Genomic DNA, 15319 nt, shown 5'->3' with positions numbered 1-15319 from the left:
CACCAAAGGTAAAGATTTATAACCTAGCACATTCACCCTTAGATCAAGTGAAGACATCCCTATAATGCAGGTCTTCCCAGGCTGGGCATGCAGCTGTCATTCAGTGTCTGATGTCCTTTCTACTTTCTGGAGGTGGCAGCTAGGCAGTAAGGGCATCTACTTCTATCTGCTAATGAGGGATAGCATCCCAGATGAAACTTGAGAAACGTCTTTCATGCTTAATGGTCAGAAACTGTACCAGATTTTAAAACTGAAATAATTCCCCAAGGAATTTAAAAGCATGTCAGTAACTCCACAGGGAGTCTGACTAGGGAACTGGGCAAAAGAATTAATTAACTTACTGTATTTGTTCAGCCTTTTCTTTCGTTGGGTATTTTTCACATGCCAGGTATTGTGATCCTAATTAGTTTTTTCTTTGGGCAAAGACTAGGCAAAATAGCAGAATTGACTCTTAGTAAATTTTCTCTTTGAAAAGAAAATGAGGAGTGGGGAAGAGGAAATCTTTAACTTCATTGAAACTGAGGGTGAGGGCTCAGGTGTGATTTTGCTCAGAGACTTGCTACTTTGCAGCAGTGGCTGTTCTTCTGATTCGGATGGTGGGGTCTGTCTCCTGGTTTCATAAAGCTCTGCCAAGGCACTTTGGAAGATTGTCATGATTATTCTAAAACAAAGAAAACAATAAATAAATTGAAGTAGAATGTAAGTGAAGAGAATAAATCATAAATATACTTTTTTGGGGGATTTTTTTCATTATGTAAAACCTTCGCCCAGACCTACATAGGGCTACACTATCCAGTATAGTTATTAGTTGCTCCCCATAGGTAGCTATTTAAATTAAGTTTACACTTAAAATTTTAGTTCCTTTGTCACACTAACCACATTTCAGGTGTTCAGTGGCCTCATGTGGCTAGTGGTTACCATATTGAATGGTGCAGATATGGAATATCTCCACTGTTGCAGAAAGTTCTGTAGGACAGGGCTGGTAGGAATATTACGAACATCCTGAAGGGGTCTCTTGGGTCTTTCTCTTCAGTATCTCCTCCTGTGAAGATTCTAAAAATCACCATAGTGTAGTATTGCCTGTTCTTGATCATCAAATAAAAAGCATTGTACATAGTATCTGGGAAAGCAAAATTTGGTACAGACCAGGGAAGCTTTTCCTGGAATGCTGATCCTAGGTCTTTGGCTTATGTATTCCTCCAATGTGAGATGCCTACTACAGTTTAGCTCAGTGTTTCTCAACCAGATCAAGCTTGCCCCTCAGGGGACATTCGACAAAGTCTTGAACTATTTTTGGTTTTTACAGTTGGAGAAGCTCTACTGGCAATGGGTCGGTAGAGGCCAGGGATTCTATAAAACATCTTCTTTTCCACAAGGCAACTCCCCACAGCAAAGAATTGTCTGGTCCAAAATGTCAACAGTGCCGATGGGGTTGTGAGGAATCCTGATGTGGTTCCATGGGAAACTCCACCAAGAGCACTGCACATAGTAGGCATCATATAATTATGAGCTGCTGTCATTATTGAGGAGTGTATCATTGGCCTTGTGTAGGATTCAAGTGCCTTTTTTTTTTTTTCAGACAGTCTAGCTTTGTTGTCCAGGCTAGAGTGAGTGCCGTGGTGTCAGCCTAGCTCACAGCATCCTCAAACTCCTAGGCTCAAGCAATCCTTCTGCCTCAGCCTCCTGAGTAGCTGAGACTACAGGCATGCGTCACCATGCCCGGCTAATTTTTTCTATATATATATATATATTAGTTGGCCAATTTCTTTCTATTTATAGTAGAGACAGGGGTCTCGCTTTTGCTCAGGCTGGTTTTGAACTCCTGACCTCAAGCAATCCGCCCGCCTCGGCCTCCCAGAGTGCTAGGATTACAGGTGTGAGCCACCACACCTGACCCTGACTCTGAAACTTATGAAAATAGTTCTTGTGTTGGGAAAGGGAGATTTAGGAGCAAATTTTTATATGAAAAAAAAAAAAGGTTAACCCAAATAAATGAAAGATTTGAATCAACATTTCTACAAAGAAGATATAATAGCCAATAAGCACCTAAAAAGGTGCTCTGCTTCATCACTCATTTTGGAAATACAAATCAAAACCACAGTGAGATTACCTCTTCACACCCACTGGTAAAACTTTAATCACAAAGATGAACAGGCCGGGCATGGTGGCTCACGCTTGTAATCCTAGCATTCTGGGAGGCCAAGGCAAGAGGATCACTTGAGGTAAGGAGTTCGAGACCAGCCTGAGCAAGAGCAAGATCCCATCTCTACTAAAAATAGAAAGAAATTAGCCAGACAACTAAAAATAGAAAAAATTAGCTGGGTGTGATGGCACACACCTATAGTCTCAGCTACTTGGGAGGCCAAGGCAGGAGGATCTCTTCAGCCCATGAGTTTGAGGTTGCTGTGAGTTAGGCTAATACCACAGCACTCTAGCCCGGGCAACATAGCGAGACTCTGTCTCAAAAAAAAAAAAGATGAAAAATTACAATTACTGGTGAGAATGTATAGAAACTGAAACCTTCATATTGCTGGTGGGAATATAAAATGGTTAGCGCTTTGGAAAACAGGCAGTTTCTTTAAAAGTTAAACATAAGGCCGAGTGCAGTGACTCACACCTGTAATCCTAGCATTCTGGGAGGCCAAGACTGAGGATTGCTTGAGCTCAGGAGTTTGAGACCAGCCTGAGCAAGAGTGAGACCCCATCTCTATTAAAAATAGAAAAATTAGCCAGATGTTGAGTTCGCCTGTAGTCCCAGCTATCCTGGAGGCTGCGGCAGGAGGATCACTTGAGCCCAGGAATTTGAAGTTGCTGTGAGCTAGGCTGACACCACATCACTCTACTCAGGGCAATGAAATGAGACTCTGTCTCAAAAGAAAAAGCAAAGTTAAACATAAACTTACTGTATAACAAAGACCTCTACCCCTGTGAATCTACCCAAGAGAAATGAAAGCATATGTCCCCTGAACAACTTAGTCATGATAGCCAAAAAGTAGAAACAACCTAAATGTCTGTCATCTAGCACATTCATACAATGCAATACCACTTAGAAAGAAAAAAGGAACTAGATGAATCTCAAAAACATTATACTGGGCCAGGCATGGTGGCTCACGCCTATAATCCTAGGACTCTGGGAGGCCAAGGCGGGAGGATCGCTCAAGGTCAGGAGTTGGAAACCAGCCTGAGCAAGAGCAAGACCCTGTCTCTACTAAAACTAGAAAGAAATTAATTGGGCAACTAAAAATACATAGGAAAAATTAGCCAGGCTTGGTGGTGCATGCCTCTAGTCCCAGCTACTCAGGAGGCTGAGGCAGAAGGATTGCTTGAGCCCAGGAGATTGAGGTTGCTGTGAGCTAGGCTGATGCCATGGCACTCTAGCTAGGGCAACAGAGTGAGACTCTGTCTCAAAACAAAACAAAAAACAAACCATTATACTGAGCGAAAGAAGGTAGACAGAGTACATGTATGATTTTATTTTCTAAATGTCCATAGAAGTCGAATCTGTAGCAACAAATAGCAGATGAGTGATTAGAGGCAGGGCAGGGTGAAGGGGTTGGGAGTAGTTAGGAGTGGGGATTGATTGCACACAAGCTTAAGGGATATTTGGGGGGTAATAGGAATCCTCTAAAACTGGCTTGTGGTGATGGTTGTACAGCTCTTACTTAATTTACTTAAAACCATTGACTTATATATACACTTAAAAATCTTATCTACGTATCAGTGATCTTATAGGAAGCAATTTTCTCCCTTAGATTGATAATATAATTCTTAAAGGCAAACTGGATCAGGGATTGTATTTAAGGAAAATACTAACATGTTTTAATCTAGAAAACTCAGATGGGAAACTTGTGTAAAAAACAAGGCATGTTAAAAGGTACATTTAAATGTCATTCTTTGTGTCCACATGGATTCTAGCATGTCCGTTGAATCACTGAGAGGCAACTGTAGTGAGGTTCCCAAATCTGATTTATCATTCCCCCTTTTTGAAGAAACTTTCATCATAGCCCTTGGTGTTCCCTCCATAGCCCCCTTTCTGCCAGCTGCATTGTGCACAGAGACCAAGGGTGGCTTCTGAAGCAGGTTTTTTCTCTTTCATTACAGGCAGTAAGCTGCCCCTTGGGAGACTCTATTCAAGTATCACAAATAATAAGAATATGCTTGCATTGGGGGGGGGTGGTAGAGGGTTTGCTTACTTTTCTCTGTGCTTTCTACCTAATAGGCTCTGGATTACTGCCACAGCAAGGGAATCATGCACAGGGATGTGAAACCTCACAATGTCATGATAGATCACCAACAGAAAAAGGTACCATTATAGCCAGGCAGCCACAAGCCTTCATTAGAAGGCTTAGGGCAGACCAGAAAGCTGTCCAGTACCAAGATGGTTTCTGTAGACCCATGCTGGGGATTTTTGGTGACTTTTGTTACAGTTGTTCCTCCAGTCTCCAGTGTTGGTTTCTACTTTGCACGGCATAGTACACGAGGAAAGTAGACAGATGACCCTGACTGTAGTTATTCATTTTATTTTGGTCATAGTTTTCTGGAAGACCTCAGAAAGAAACTACACCTGGTGGTTTCTACTCACTTCTTAATGACCCGCAGACCAGTCTGCCTGGCCTTAAAAGGACACTTGGGTCTCTCCTGTTTTTGATATGTTAGTAAATAGATCAGCTAGTATTAGATTAATGAAAAGCTAGAGCAGTGCTTCACGCCAAGAGTGTGGAGCATGTGTTCCCAACCCTTTTCACTTATGCCTGGAGCTTATAAAAAAGCTGTGAATCATGGGAGAATGCATTGCTCATGTAAGTCATATGATGGCATAAAAAAAAAAAGGCTGAGCTCTATTTATCTAGAGATTTTTTTAAAAAAGCATTCTGAGCGCTCTGCTCTAGAAATGACCTCTTATGCATTGCTAAAAGTGTCATTTTTTAAACCAGTGCACCACCTCAGATTTTTTTCTGTGGCCAGATACTTGTTACCTAATGTGATGTGGCCTTGTTCTGTCTAGAACCACTCCTTTCACATGTTTTATTTCTGTCCTGTTTGTAGCTACGACTGATAGATTGGGGTCTGGCAGAGTTCTATCATCCTGCTCAGGAGTACAATGTTCGTGTAGCCTCAAGGTACTTCAAGGGACCAGAGCTCCTTGTGGACTATCAGGTATACTTGTTAGCAGAGCTGCTCTGGGTTATTTTTATACTTAGGGCTTTTTCTGGTTTGCTGTTTATTAGTCAGTTTGAATATGTTGAAAACCCATTTATTACACCCCAAAATGCTAATTTTAGTTTTTCTCAGCCACTTTTCATGGAAGGGGGAAGGAACTTTATTTCTAAAATATATACAAAAATGGACAGGCGTGGTGGCTCACGCCTATAATCCTAGCACTCTGGGAGGCCAAGGCTGGCGGATTGCTTGAGGTCAGGAGTTTGAAACCAGCCTGAGCGAGACCCCATCTCTACCAAAAATAGAAAGAAATTAATTGGCCAACTAAAAATATATAGAAAAAATTAGCCAGGCATGGTGGCACTTACCTGTAGTCCTAGCTACTCGGGAGGCTAAGGCAGGAGGATTGCTTGAGCCCAGGAGTTTGAGGTTGCTGTGAGCTAAGCTGATGCCATGGCACTCGCTCTAGCCTGGGCAACAAAGTGAGACTCTGTCTCAAAAATATATATATATGTGTGTGTGTATATATATATACACACAAAAATGAAATGCAAGGCAGAAATTCAGATCAGTTTCTAACACCCTTGGCTAACTGGTTGTCCTTATTTCTCAGATGTATGACTATAGCTTGGACATGTGGAGTTTGGGCTGTATGTTAGCAAGCATGATCTTTCGAAAGGAACCCTTCTTCCATGGACAGGACAACTATGACCAGGTGAGCAAACACCATCCGGTTCTTATTTATTTAGGGGTGAATACCTAGAAAATAGCATCCTGAGATAATGTCCTTGAGCCACTAAATCTCTTTCAGTGTCTGAATATTAGATTTTCTTCAAGGTAAAGAATTTCACAAAATTCTGTGTGTAGTTATCAGGTCCCAGATTGACAGATAATGGCTATCTATGCCAGACTTCCAAAGGGAATCTGTGAACAAGTCAGGTGCACCCCGTTTCTTACAAAACTAGAAAGATTATGATGCCTCCGTACTCAGCAGCTTCTAGAAGATTATCATCATAAGTTGTGTGATCAGTTTAAAGACGGTTTGGAAATTTGCATTCATGTGAATTTCATGTCCTTGGGTCTGATTGCCTACCGTAGTCTCAGCTTTGTGTCTGGTCCTTGGAGATTCAGTGGTGTGGAAGTCTTCCGATTCCCTGGTACAGCATCCTCACGGGCTTGCAGTGAGTTCTGTGCTCAGTGATTTGGTCAGTTTGTTTTGTGTTTCAGCTTGTTCGCATTGCCAAGGTTCTGGGTACAGATGAGCTGTATGGGTATCTGAAGAAGTATCACATAGACCTAGATCCACACTTCAACGATATCCTGGGACAGTAAGTAAGGGAGAGAGAGAGAAAGAGGGCTTTACCTTACCCCATTTCAGAAGTGGAAAGGTTAGCCAAAATCACTTTCTTTCCCCTTTTTAATCATTTCAAAATTGAAAATCCTTTTTTCCCCCATGCATATTTTATTTTGAGATATTTGCACATTGTTTACATGTGTCTTCTAATCATTTCACTTCTCTGAGAAATAGCTGTTTATCTATAGAAAATGGAAAACAAAATCATAATGTTAGAGAAAAAAGCTTTCTGGTATAGCGTATGCTTAATTTTAATGGTAGATCTTGGAAAGCTATAATACTTCTTTGAATAAAGACTTACTGTTTCTTCTCATTCTCTGTAATGGATTTTGTATAAGACAGCAAATTTTAAAACACATTGAATTTTCAGGTATGATGCAATTGTGTTAAAAAGTAAATGTTATGCTGACAGTTTTCAAATCAAAAAGTATTTTATGGAACCTCCATGTTTCTGGGGCCAGTCTCTAAATACATCTGCTGATCAATAAAAATTACACCTCCATGTCTCACCCAGAATTGCCTAAAAGCCTGGGGCATAAAGAGTAATCTAAGGAAGGTTTCACAAATTTGAAATCAGATGTAGAAGTTTCAGCTAATTCTGTTCATCTAATCACAGAGCACTGTTTTGTTTTAGGATGTTATGCTATAACTGTGGAGGGTTAAGAATGAAAAAATAACAATGAAATTTAACAAGCTCGTAATCAATGCAGTATTCCAAAATTTTTTTGGCTTTAGCCCTAATAGATAAGGATTCTTGCTAAATTTAATCTTAGAATACTAATCCTTCACTTTTCCTCTCAGACATTCACGGAAACGCTGGGAAAACTTTATCCATAGTGAGAACAGACACCTTGTCAGCCCCGAAGCCCTAGATCTTCTGGACAAACTTCTGCGATATGACCATCAACAGAGATTGACTGCCAAAGAGGCTATGGAGCACCCATACTTCTGTGAGTCTGCAGGGACTATTTCAGGGGCTGTGTTATTAAGGGAAAGAGTCCTCTACCCTTTATCTTTGAGGCAATGAAGGGAATTCCAGGTATTTACATTGGCTCATCCTTGGAATTTGGCCTTATTTGTTGTAGAGGATTGAACAGCTTTGCACCTTGGTTTCTTGGTCGCCAATGGCGTTTGCTTATTCCAGCTCCCCTGAGTCATCCGTTTGACCACTCCCTGTCACTCTGAGTTAATAGATCACGTGTCTAAAATTTGTTTTAAAATATATACATTTGTGGTGTAGAAATGTAATCAAAGATTATTTCTACCCTCAAAAAACAAGTAATTAGTTAGAAAGCCATAAGATAACCATAGACTATTTCTAAACAAGGAAATGGATGGGTGAAAGGAATTTGAGGAAAGGGAAGCAGGTGTGCAGAGCCCTCCCTGAAATCCCGGCTGAGCTGCTGGCTGCTCATGCTTCCCTCAGGAGCATGCGTGTACTTTGCTTCATGTGCTTGTTGATCTGCACACATGGTGTTCTTCCCACTGGTAACTTGTGTTTCAAGTACACTGCCTCATAATAATACCCTATATTTGAGTCCAGTCGGGAAGGGGACTGGGGAGCAGGGAGATTAAGCAACTTGTCTCAATTCACTCTCTGAATGAAGATGAAAACTTTCAGCCCTTAAAGTTACCTGTTGCTTGGCCAATGTGCTCTCATTTCTTTTCCTTTTTCCCCCCAGAGATTAACCATGTCCTTGAACCTATGGCCCATAAGCATAAGGAGACAACAAATTTAAAAGATTTTACCCTTCAGCCTTCTAGACCTCAGCCCAAGTACAACTCGGATGTCCTCTCTGCAGTTTCTGGCACAGAAAGCTATTTTTACCCTTTGAGTTAGATCAAATTAAGAACACTGATGTATATGACATGTAATTCATGATCTACTTTTCTGAATACATGTCATACTTCAATTAAAAATTTTTTAAACTACTGTTGCTTAAAATTACTAGGTCTTCTAATGGCTGTTTTTATCCACCTTTCCCTGCATGTGCTTATTATTACACATGCTTTGAAGAAATTAGGGGTTAGATATGATGTTAGTATTCAAAGAAAAGAACACAAAATTAGTAGAAATTTTGAACAGTGGGAAATTAGAGTTTCTATGCCTTTCAGCAATTGTGTTTATACTCTGTGGAAGTATTAAGGGCCGACTACAAGAACAACTTACCTGATGATTTTTCAGTGTCTGGTATTTCTGTCACCTGAACTCTGTGACTTCTCTGTCTCCATCTGTTGCCCTCCTGACCCAGGCTTGCCCGTCATTCTTGTCTCTCTCTGGGTTTTGCCAGAGAGTTCTCTCCGGCACTCCCCAGCCCTGATTGGCTGACTGTCATCCTGCTTTCTTGCAGACCCTGTGGTGAAGGAGCAGTCCCAGCCTTGTGCAGACAATGCTGTGCTTCCCAGTGGTCTCACGGCAGCACGATGAAGACTGGAAAGCGACGGGTAATGCGGCATTGATGCTTGCCAATAAAACCAACCAACCAGACACAAATCTTGAAGGAAAACTACAGTGTGATAAAAAGAAATTCTAATCATTCCTTCTAAACGCAAAGAAGAGTAAAGACCTAAAAGTCTGTCAAAAAGAAAGAAACTCCCCAGTACTAGTCTACAGGGAGCTGCCATTGTGGCAGCACGCTGATGCACGTAGTTCAGGATCTGAAGGAGCTCTGCCTTTGGAATGCATGGGAGATGAGAGACTCGGAGTTGTTGTGCATTTACCTTATTTAACAGGGCACCGCTGTTGAATTAACTCATTCGGTCAACAAGCTCTGAATGTCTGACTTCCTATCTATTCCATTGTGGTCTGAGTTTCCTTCAGTGAGATTCAGGCTCAAGTTTTAGCAAAAGGTCAGCAGTTTATACTGACACACCAGCCTCATTTATGAAAAGGAGATAATAAAACAGTGACAGTATTTTTTTTTAAGCTCTTTTACAAATTCATGTTTTATGTATTTTTTTATGACATGAGCTCTCCAGGAAATGTACCTCATCCCTGCAGTTTTCCTCTAAATGTATTCATTTGGGAGCAAACTGCAGTCACCTTCACGAGTCCTCTTTGATGTCAGGAGGCATCATTTTAAACCTTGCAATGCCATGAACAGGTCTATCAGCCTCACCAAAAGTTCCATGCTAAGTGCATAACTTGGAGCTCACTATAACCTCTGTTGATTTGCCTAACCATAAAAGCTTGTTGCTATTTTTTTCTTTTAGCCTTTTTTTTTTTTTTTTTGGCAGCCTTTTAAGGAAAACCTCACCGTTTCCCAGCACTTCCCTACGTGTGCACCTATTACAATGCTCCCGTCTCAAACAGACCTTGTGTTCACAACCATAGCTACAGCTGGAAAGTCAGTCTTCAGGCAGGTCGGGGAGGGGCAAACATCCTATCAGAATTTATTCAGGAAAGACTTGTTTTTAAAAAATGTATCATCCCCCATTCCTTCTTTTTATCCCCACGAGGAAGAAATAATTTCCCATTGTAATCAGGGTAATACGTGTTCTTAAGCTCTGATATGTGATACATTTATTTATGTGATGGCAAAGATAAGTCTTTCTCACGTGCAGGTACTGGATTTGTGTGGGCAGAGCCATCTGATAACTCAGTAACTGACAGGAGAGGGACACAGAAGGGGATTGGGGAAGGAAGTGGAGCTCCTGGCACAAGTGTTAAGCTTTGGATCCAGTGTGCTAACTTTACCGTTAGCAAAGAAAGATTTGGTTTAAAAAAAAATAGGGCTGATTTTATTTTGGGGACTTAACCACCAACATGGTTTGCTGGCAGTCCCCCGCCCTACTACAGAGCTGTGCACAGCTCTGGGGACCTCACACCCCTAGGCTAGGGCTAGGAGTGTCTACCACATCACACTTTAGGGTTTCTTTATTAACTATTTAATAATGCCATACATTTTTATAAGGTTAGATTGTTTGTTTGAAGCATCTGTTTACATTCCATATTCCAATAAAATCTTATTGGTATTGGTAGCAGGTCCTATCTCTAAATGTAGATTCTATTTTTTGTCGTTTGGTCTGTGGGAACTTAAAATGCAAACAAAACTCTTCTCTTACTATAGAGTTGAGTTTACAGATAAAAAATAAAAACTGAGATCCCAAAGCTACGAAATGCATTCAGTCAAGGTTCTCATGCCAGTGCTGCCTGTCCGCATTGCACATTCTGCATAGTAATGTAAACATTTGTTCTACCTGAAAATCAAAAACAAGACGTGAGCTCTCAGCTGAACAGACTGCTATGTCAGGCAGCAAAACTCGGTGTTTTTGGATTATCAGAAGCTTTCTAATGTGCCCTTATAAGCAATCCCCAACCGTTGGTTATAATCAGGGAGATGTGCCACTGCGTGTCTTTGCTGCTCCCCTGCCTACCATCTCCTTTATCACCCGTTCCTCTTTTTTTATTTCAAAATATTAATTAAGGGAGTCCGAGTGTTTTTGTCACATGGATATCTTGTGTAATGCCTGGCTGTTTTTTTTTTTTTTTTTAAGTTGCCCGTCTGGACCAGGCGAGAGTAGCCTACTGGAGGGTCTTGGGTTATCGGGATCCCCGCCGCCGTTTCTTTCCCTTTGGCCCCCCACAGGCAATCAAAGCATCTGGAGGAGAAGACTTACCTCAGCCCCTCTCTCCGTTGACCAGGATTTAGTAGTTGCAAGCACAGCTAACCTGCCTGTCTTTGGGCTCTGTAACTGCAGCTTTGACATAGGAATTCTTCCCTTTTTCAGCTCACAGTTCACGTTTCCAACACCTACACTTTTTACCTCTCTTCATGCCTTAGACTGACTGGGTTTGATGTGCTCACTCCCTTCTGGGTCTGACCGTTCTTTCTCAAGCTGAAATGAGTCCAGTCCAGACCTTCTCTTTACCTGTCTCCAAAAACCATTTTGTGTCCAGGTGGACTTAGCACCCCTAAAATTTTAGGGTATTTACCTGAGGTAGGAGATGGTCTTGGAGAATTCCAGAAGGGGTGTGTGTGTGTGTGCGTGTGTGTAGGAGTAGGAGTCTAATATTTAGACTAAAAAATGGTAAATTTACCCACCCAGTATCCTTTTCAGTTAGCATATTCTTTCTTAAACTCATGCTTCATTACCTTATAACAGGTTAAAAGTGCCTATGATAAGGACTTAATTATTTCCTAAAGAAAAGCAAAAAATGTGGGGAACAGGGTAGTGTTACACTATCATCTCAGGTACTGCCTATGTTCAAGAACATAGACTTGGTATGGTGACAACAGAAGGTTCCTATGCCAAACCCGGATAGAGAGCATCGTTTGTTGGCCCCAAGTGAGCATAACTGCAAGGTTTGCTTTGAGAAATCCCTTGGTGTGAGTGGAGCTAACGAAGTGCTAAGTAATATTTGCATCTGTGGTTTAGTGGCAGTTCAGTCTCCCCTGGATGCTCTCAGCTGGCCTTGCTCCTGTCTTGTCCCTGTAGGCAGAGTAGGTGTCTGGGAGGGAGAAGCCATTAATGACATGCTTGCAGACCAAGCTCTCACCGTTGAGGGGAGTGCCGTTGAGGGGAGTGCCGGTGTGGTTCAGAGGGGCACTTAAACACCAGTCACTCAGCTGAGCCTCGTGGACATTTTGTAACATGTCAGTACCCAAGGTTTAAAGCAAATGCATTCCCTTGCAGAGAGGAAGGTGTTCTCAGAGTGATACAGGAGACTGTAATCCTTGGGGCCTTGGAGAGAGTGGCTGGGAGAGGGGATGTCAAAAGAAAAGGAACCAATAAGAAAAAAGATCTAAAGGTAGATCTCGAGGAGGAAACACACTTCTCAAGGGGATGAAATTAGAGAGCACCAAGCTCATGTTCTGGAATGTGCTCTGAGGAGGGCACTGCCCCTGGTTGATTCCAGTGAGGCTGAAAGGTGGTGCTCTCGAGTCAGGTGCTGAGACCCAGAGAGAGCTGGTGCCATGGGTCTCACAGTCTTGTGCCTACTCAGGGAAATGACTTAGGTTCTCCCAGGTGCTGCGTTGATAAGGGTGGAAGCAGAACTACTTTGGGACGGACACAAGCAACAACTGGAAGAATTTTTATATATGCATTGAAATAAATCTGAGAGCCCGGTTAGTAGTTTCCTTTAATGCCAGTTCAGATTCAACAATTGGTTTAGAAACCTGTGTTACTGCGTGAGCACCCACAGGAAAAACCAAACTTCCCTCCTACAATAAATGAGTGGATAATAACTGACCAGAGTCACAGTCATTTAAGTATAAACCCTTCTGAAAGCAAAAGCAGGGTCCATGTGAGCACACAAGAAGCCAAAGTTTGTCAGTGAGCTTAATAAATTGAGACTGAACGATGTCCTGCCTTTAAAAAAACTAACCCCAGGGTGGGGATTGGGGGAGCAGAAGTGGCAGGGAAACATCTGGCTGAGAAAACCAGTAACAACATGCTTTTGAGCTATATGGATGTGTTAATGAAAACACCCCCAACCAGGTATTGTAGAGGCTGGGAAAGATGTGATGGGATTATACAGGTGATGCATATTTTTGTGTTGAGACTCAACAATGTGCTACAAATGTGATACTTAACCCTGAACTGCATGTATTGGGGATTGTTTTAAAAACAAAAACAAAAAACTTTGAATCAATAAATTAACAGTTTTTTACTTACTGGCTCTTCTTGCTGTAAATGGTGACTGAGAGGTTGGGACAGAAATCTTGACATACAGTGGAAAGCTTGAATAATCTTCAAGAACCTTGGAGCCTTCTATTTCCTTCTGTTTGCAGAAAAGCAACACTGCTGCCTGGGTTGTGATCTTTTACAAATGACTACTTCAGACACAGTTGGCCACCTCTGTATCACTGGATGACTGATGTATGGTTTACGTGCTGCTGCCCTTAGAGGGAAGAAAAATGCCATGTTAAATCCTGTTTTCATAAATAAAAATGTTGACAATAACCAGCCTTCCCAAGTGGAAGACACCATTGCTATGAGGACCTTAACTTGTACTGCCTGTCTCTTGGGGGAGGGGAGGGATTAACCATGAACTGCAAAGATCTTTGTCACACCCTGGTGTGAAGACTTTGCTTTAGCAGAAGTGGGACTGAAGGAGTGTCCTTGTGGGATTGTTCTGTTTCTTGGTACTTGCTTCTGAGCCACACCACGTAGACTCCTGCTTCTTGGGATTGCCTTGTTTTATTGCATGACTTTTAACCTTGCGGCCCGGTGTTCTGCATTTGTGAAAATCTCTCCCTACACTGTTCCTTGCAACACATGCAGGCACATGCTATTGTTTGGCAGATGGTTGTGTCTTTAATTAGTGTGCTTGCTTCTCACCGATTCCTCTGGAGTTGGATGCTTAGAAATCAGTTGATGTGCTTAAAGGCAAATATAGTCCTATACCTCTTAACCTTATGTGCCACGCAACCCTTTTCAAACGCTAGGCAGTGGAGCCCACCCTTCCTTTGGCCAGAGAAAGTTTTCATGAAATGGTTTTTGTATGACTGCTTGCTGGGTGCATAGTCCTTAATGTTGTAGCCCTGTTCTGGGAGACATTGCTTCTAGAATTCCGCTGCCAGCATCTCACCACCCACTCACCATGCTGGACATGGAAGGAGAAACAAGATTTGCAGGCCATGCCAGACAGCTAGCTGTTTCCAGGGGAGAGTTGAAAGTATTTTTAAAGCTCACTTATTGCTCCTTATTAGTGGACTCAGCCCTTTTTCTGGGTAGATACAGGTCCTCTGACTCTTAGTCCCAAGATGTCCTCAATAAATCAGGTCAGGTCTGAGGAGGAGCTGAATGGTCCAGAGGCTTCGAAGCTTCTACATCAGTGTCCTGGACCCAAGGGAAGGCGTAGGAGACCAGGTCGCAACACGTGGCACGACCGGAGCGCTCCCTTCCTCTCACGCAGGCCGTGCTAGAGACTGCCTCTGTTACAGTGATCAGAAGAGGAAGGCAGAGGGTACTGAATGTCACCCGAAATCATAAAGCGAGTTCTTCCAAGGCTTTCCACAAGTGGCATAGGAAAGCCAGCTTGCACTCTGTCCCCAGCCCTCCTCCGGGGAAGGAAGCCCCACAGAGGGGAGGCCTGCCCCTCTCTCCGCTCAGGTTGATTAATGCCGTCTTTCCCCTCCTCCCGTCTCTTTCCCCAGGTCTGTTGCGGTTCCTCCCACTTTTCCATAAGCAGAACAAGAACCAAATCAAACGTCTTAACGTGTGTAGAGAGATCACGTTCCGTGAGCAGACACAAAACGGTGGCAGGTTTGGCGAGCACGAACTAGACCAGCTGAAGGGCAGCCGCCACCGTATATCAAACCTCACTTCCGAATGTAAAAGGTTCACTTGCCTTTGGCTTCCTGTTGACTTCCTCCCGACCCAGAAAGCATGGGAAATGTGAAGGGTATGCAAAATGGTTGTTGGTTACTGTTGCTCCCCTGCGCCCCTGCCTCGTCCGTGGCCGTGGCTGCCTATTTTTCCAGCAAACCACGCTAACTGGCCGACCACAGACTCCACGGTGGGGGAGCGGGGCAATACCTGGCATGGCGGGCAGTTACATATTATTATTTTAAAAGTATATATTATTGAATAAAAGGTTTTAAAAGAAATGTATGGAGAGTTTTCAGTATGGAAGGGGCCATGGACGGAGACCTGTGGCCGCAGAGGACTGAGACAGAAGTGCATTTGTGCCAGATTGTAACCAAAGGAAAGCAGGGGACATCCCTGAGGCCAGGAAAGCCAGTTTTAAGGACGCTCTTTATAGAGATGGCAAGTGTTAAGAGCTGTGTAAATGCTGGGAATGGGCCAATAGTCAAACTCAGTGAGCCAGGAAAGCTGGGCCTTGCCTTGAGCACA

At 42.7% G+C, this 15319-nt stretch overlaps 1 protein-coding gene across 2 annotated transcripts in view; it reads left to right on the top strand.

Annotated features, from left to right (window-relative positions):
- CSNK2A2 (casein kinase 2 alpha 2) overlaps positions 1 to 15072 on the top strand; it is a 42338-nt gene extending 27266 nt beyond the window's left edge. Inside the window, exons 6-12 of one of the 2 annotated variants that reach the window (XM_012743964.3) lie at positions 4220 to 4303; positions 5047 to 5157; positions 5774 to 5875; positions 6388 to 6488; positions 7316 to 7464; positions 8866 to 8959; positions 14620 to 15072. In XM_012743964.3, the coding sequence (XP_012599418.1) occupies positions 4220 to 4303; positions 5047 to 5157; positions 5774 to 5875; positions 6388 to 6488; positions 7316 to 7464; positions 8866 to 8942 (624 nt within the window). In that variant the 3' untranslated portion in view covers positions 8943 to 8959; positions 14620 to 15072. The remainder of the gene's footprint in view (positions 1 to 4219; positions 4304 to 5046; positions 5158 to 5773; positions 5876 to 6387; positions 6489 to 7315; positions 7465 to 8865; positions 8960 to 14619) is intronic. The other variant, XM_075995684.1, reaches the window with a different exon arrangement.
- The last annotated feature ends 247 nt before the right edge of the window (positions 15073 to 15319 follow it).

This window comes from Microcebus murinus, chromosome 20 (assembly GCF_040939455.1).
Source record: "Microcebus murinus isolate Inina chromosome 20, M.murinus_Inina_mat1.0, whole genome shotgun sequence".
Taxonomy (NCBI): Eukaryota; Metazoa; Chordata; class Mammalia; order Primates; family Cheirogaleidae; genus Microcebus; species Microcebus murinus.
This window is presented reverse-complemented; position numbering and strand designations above follow the sequence as displayed.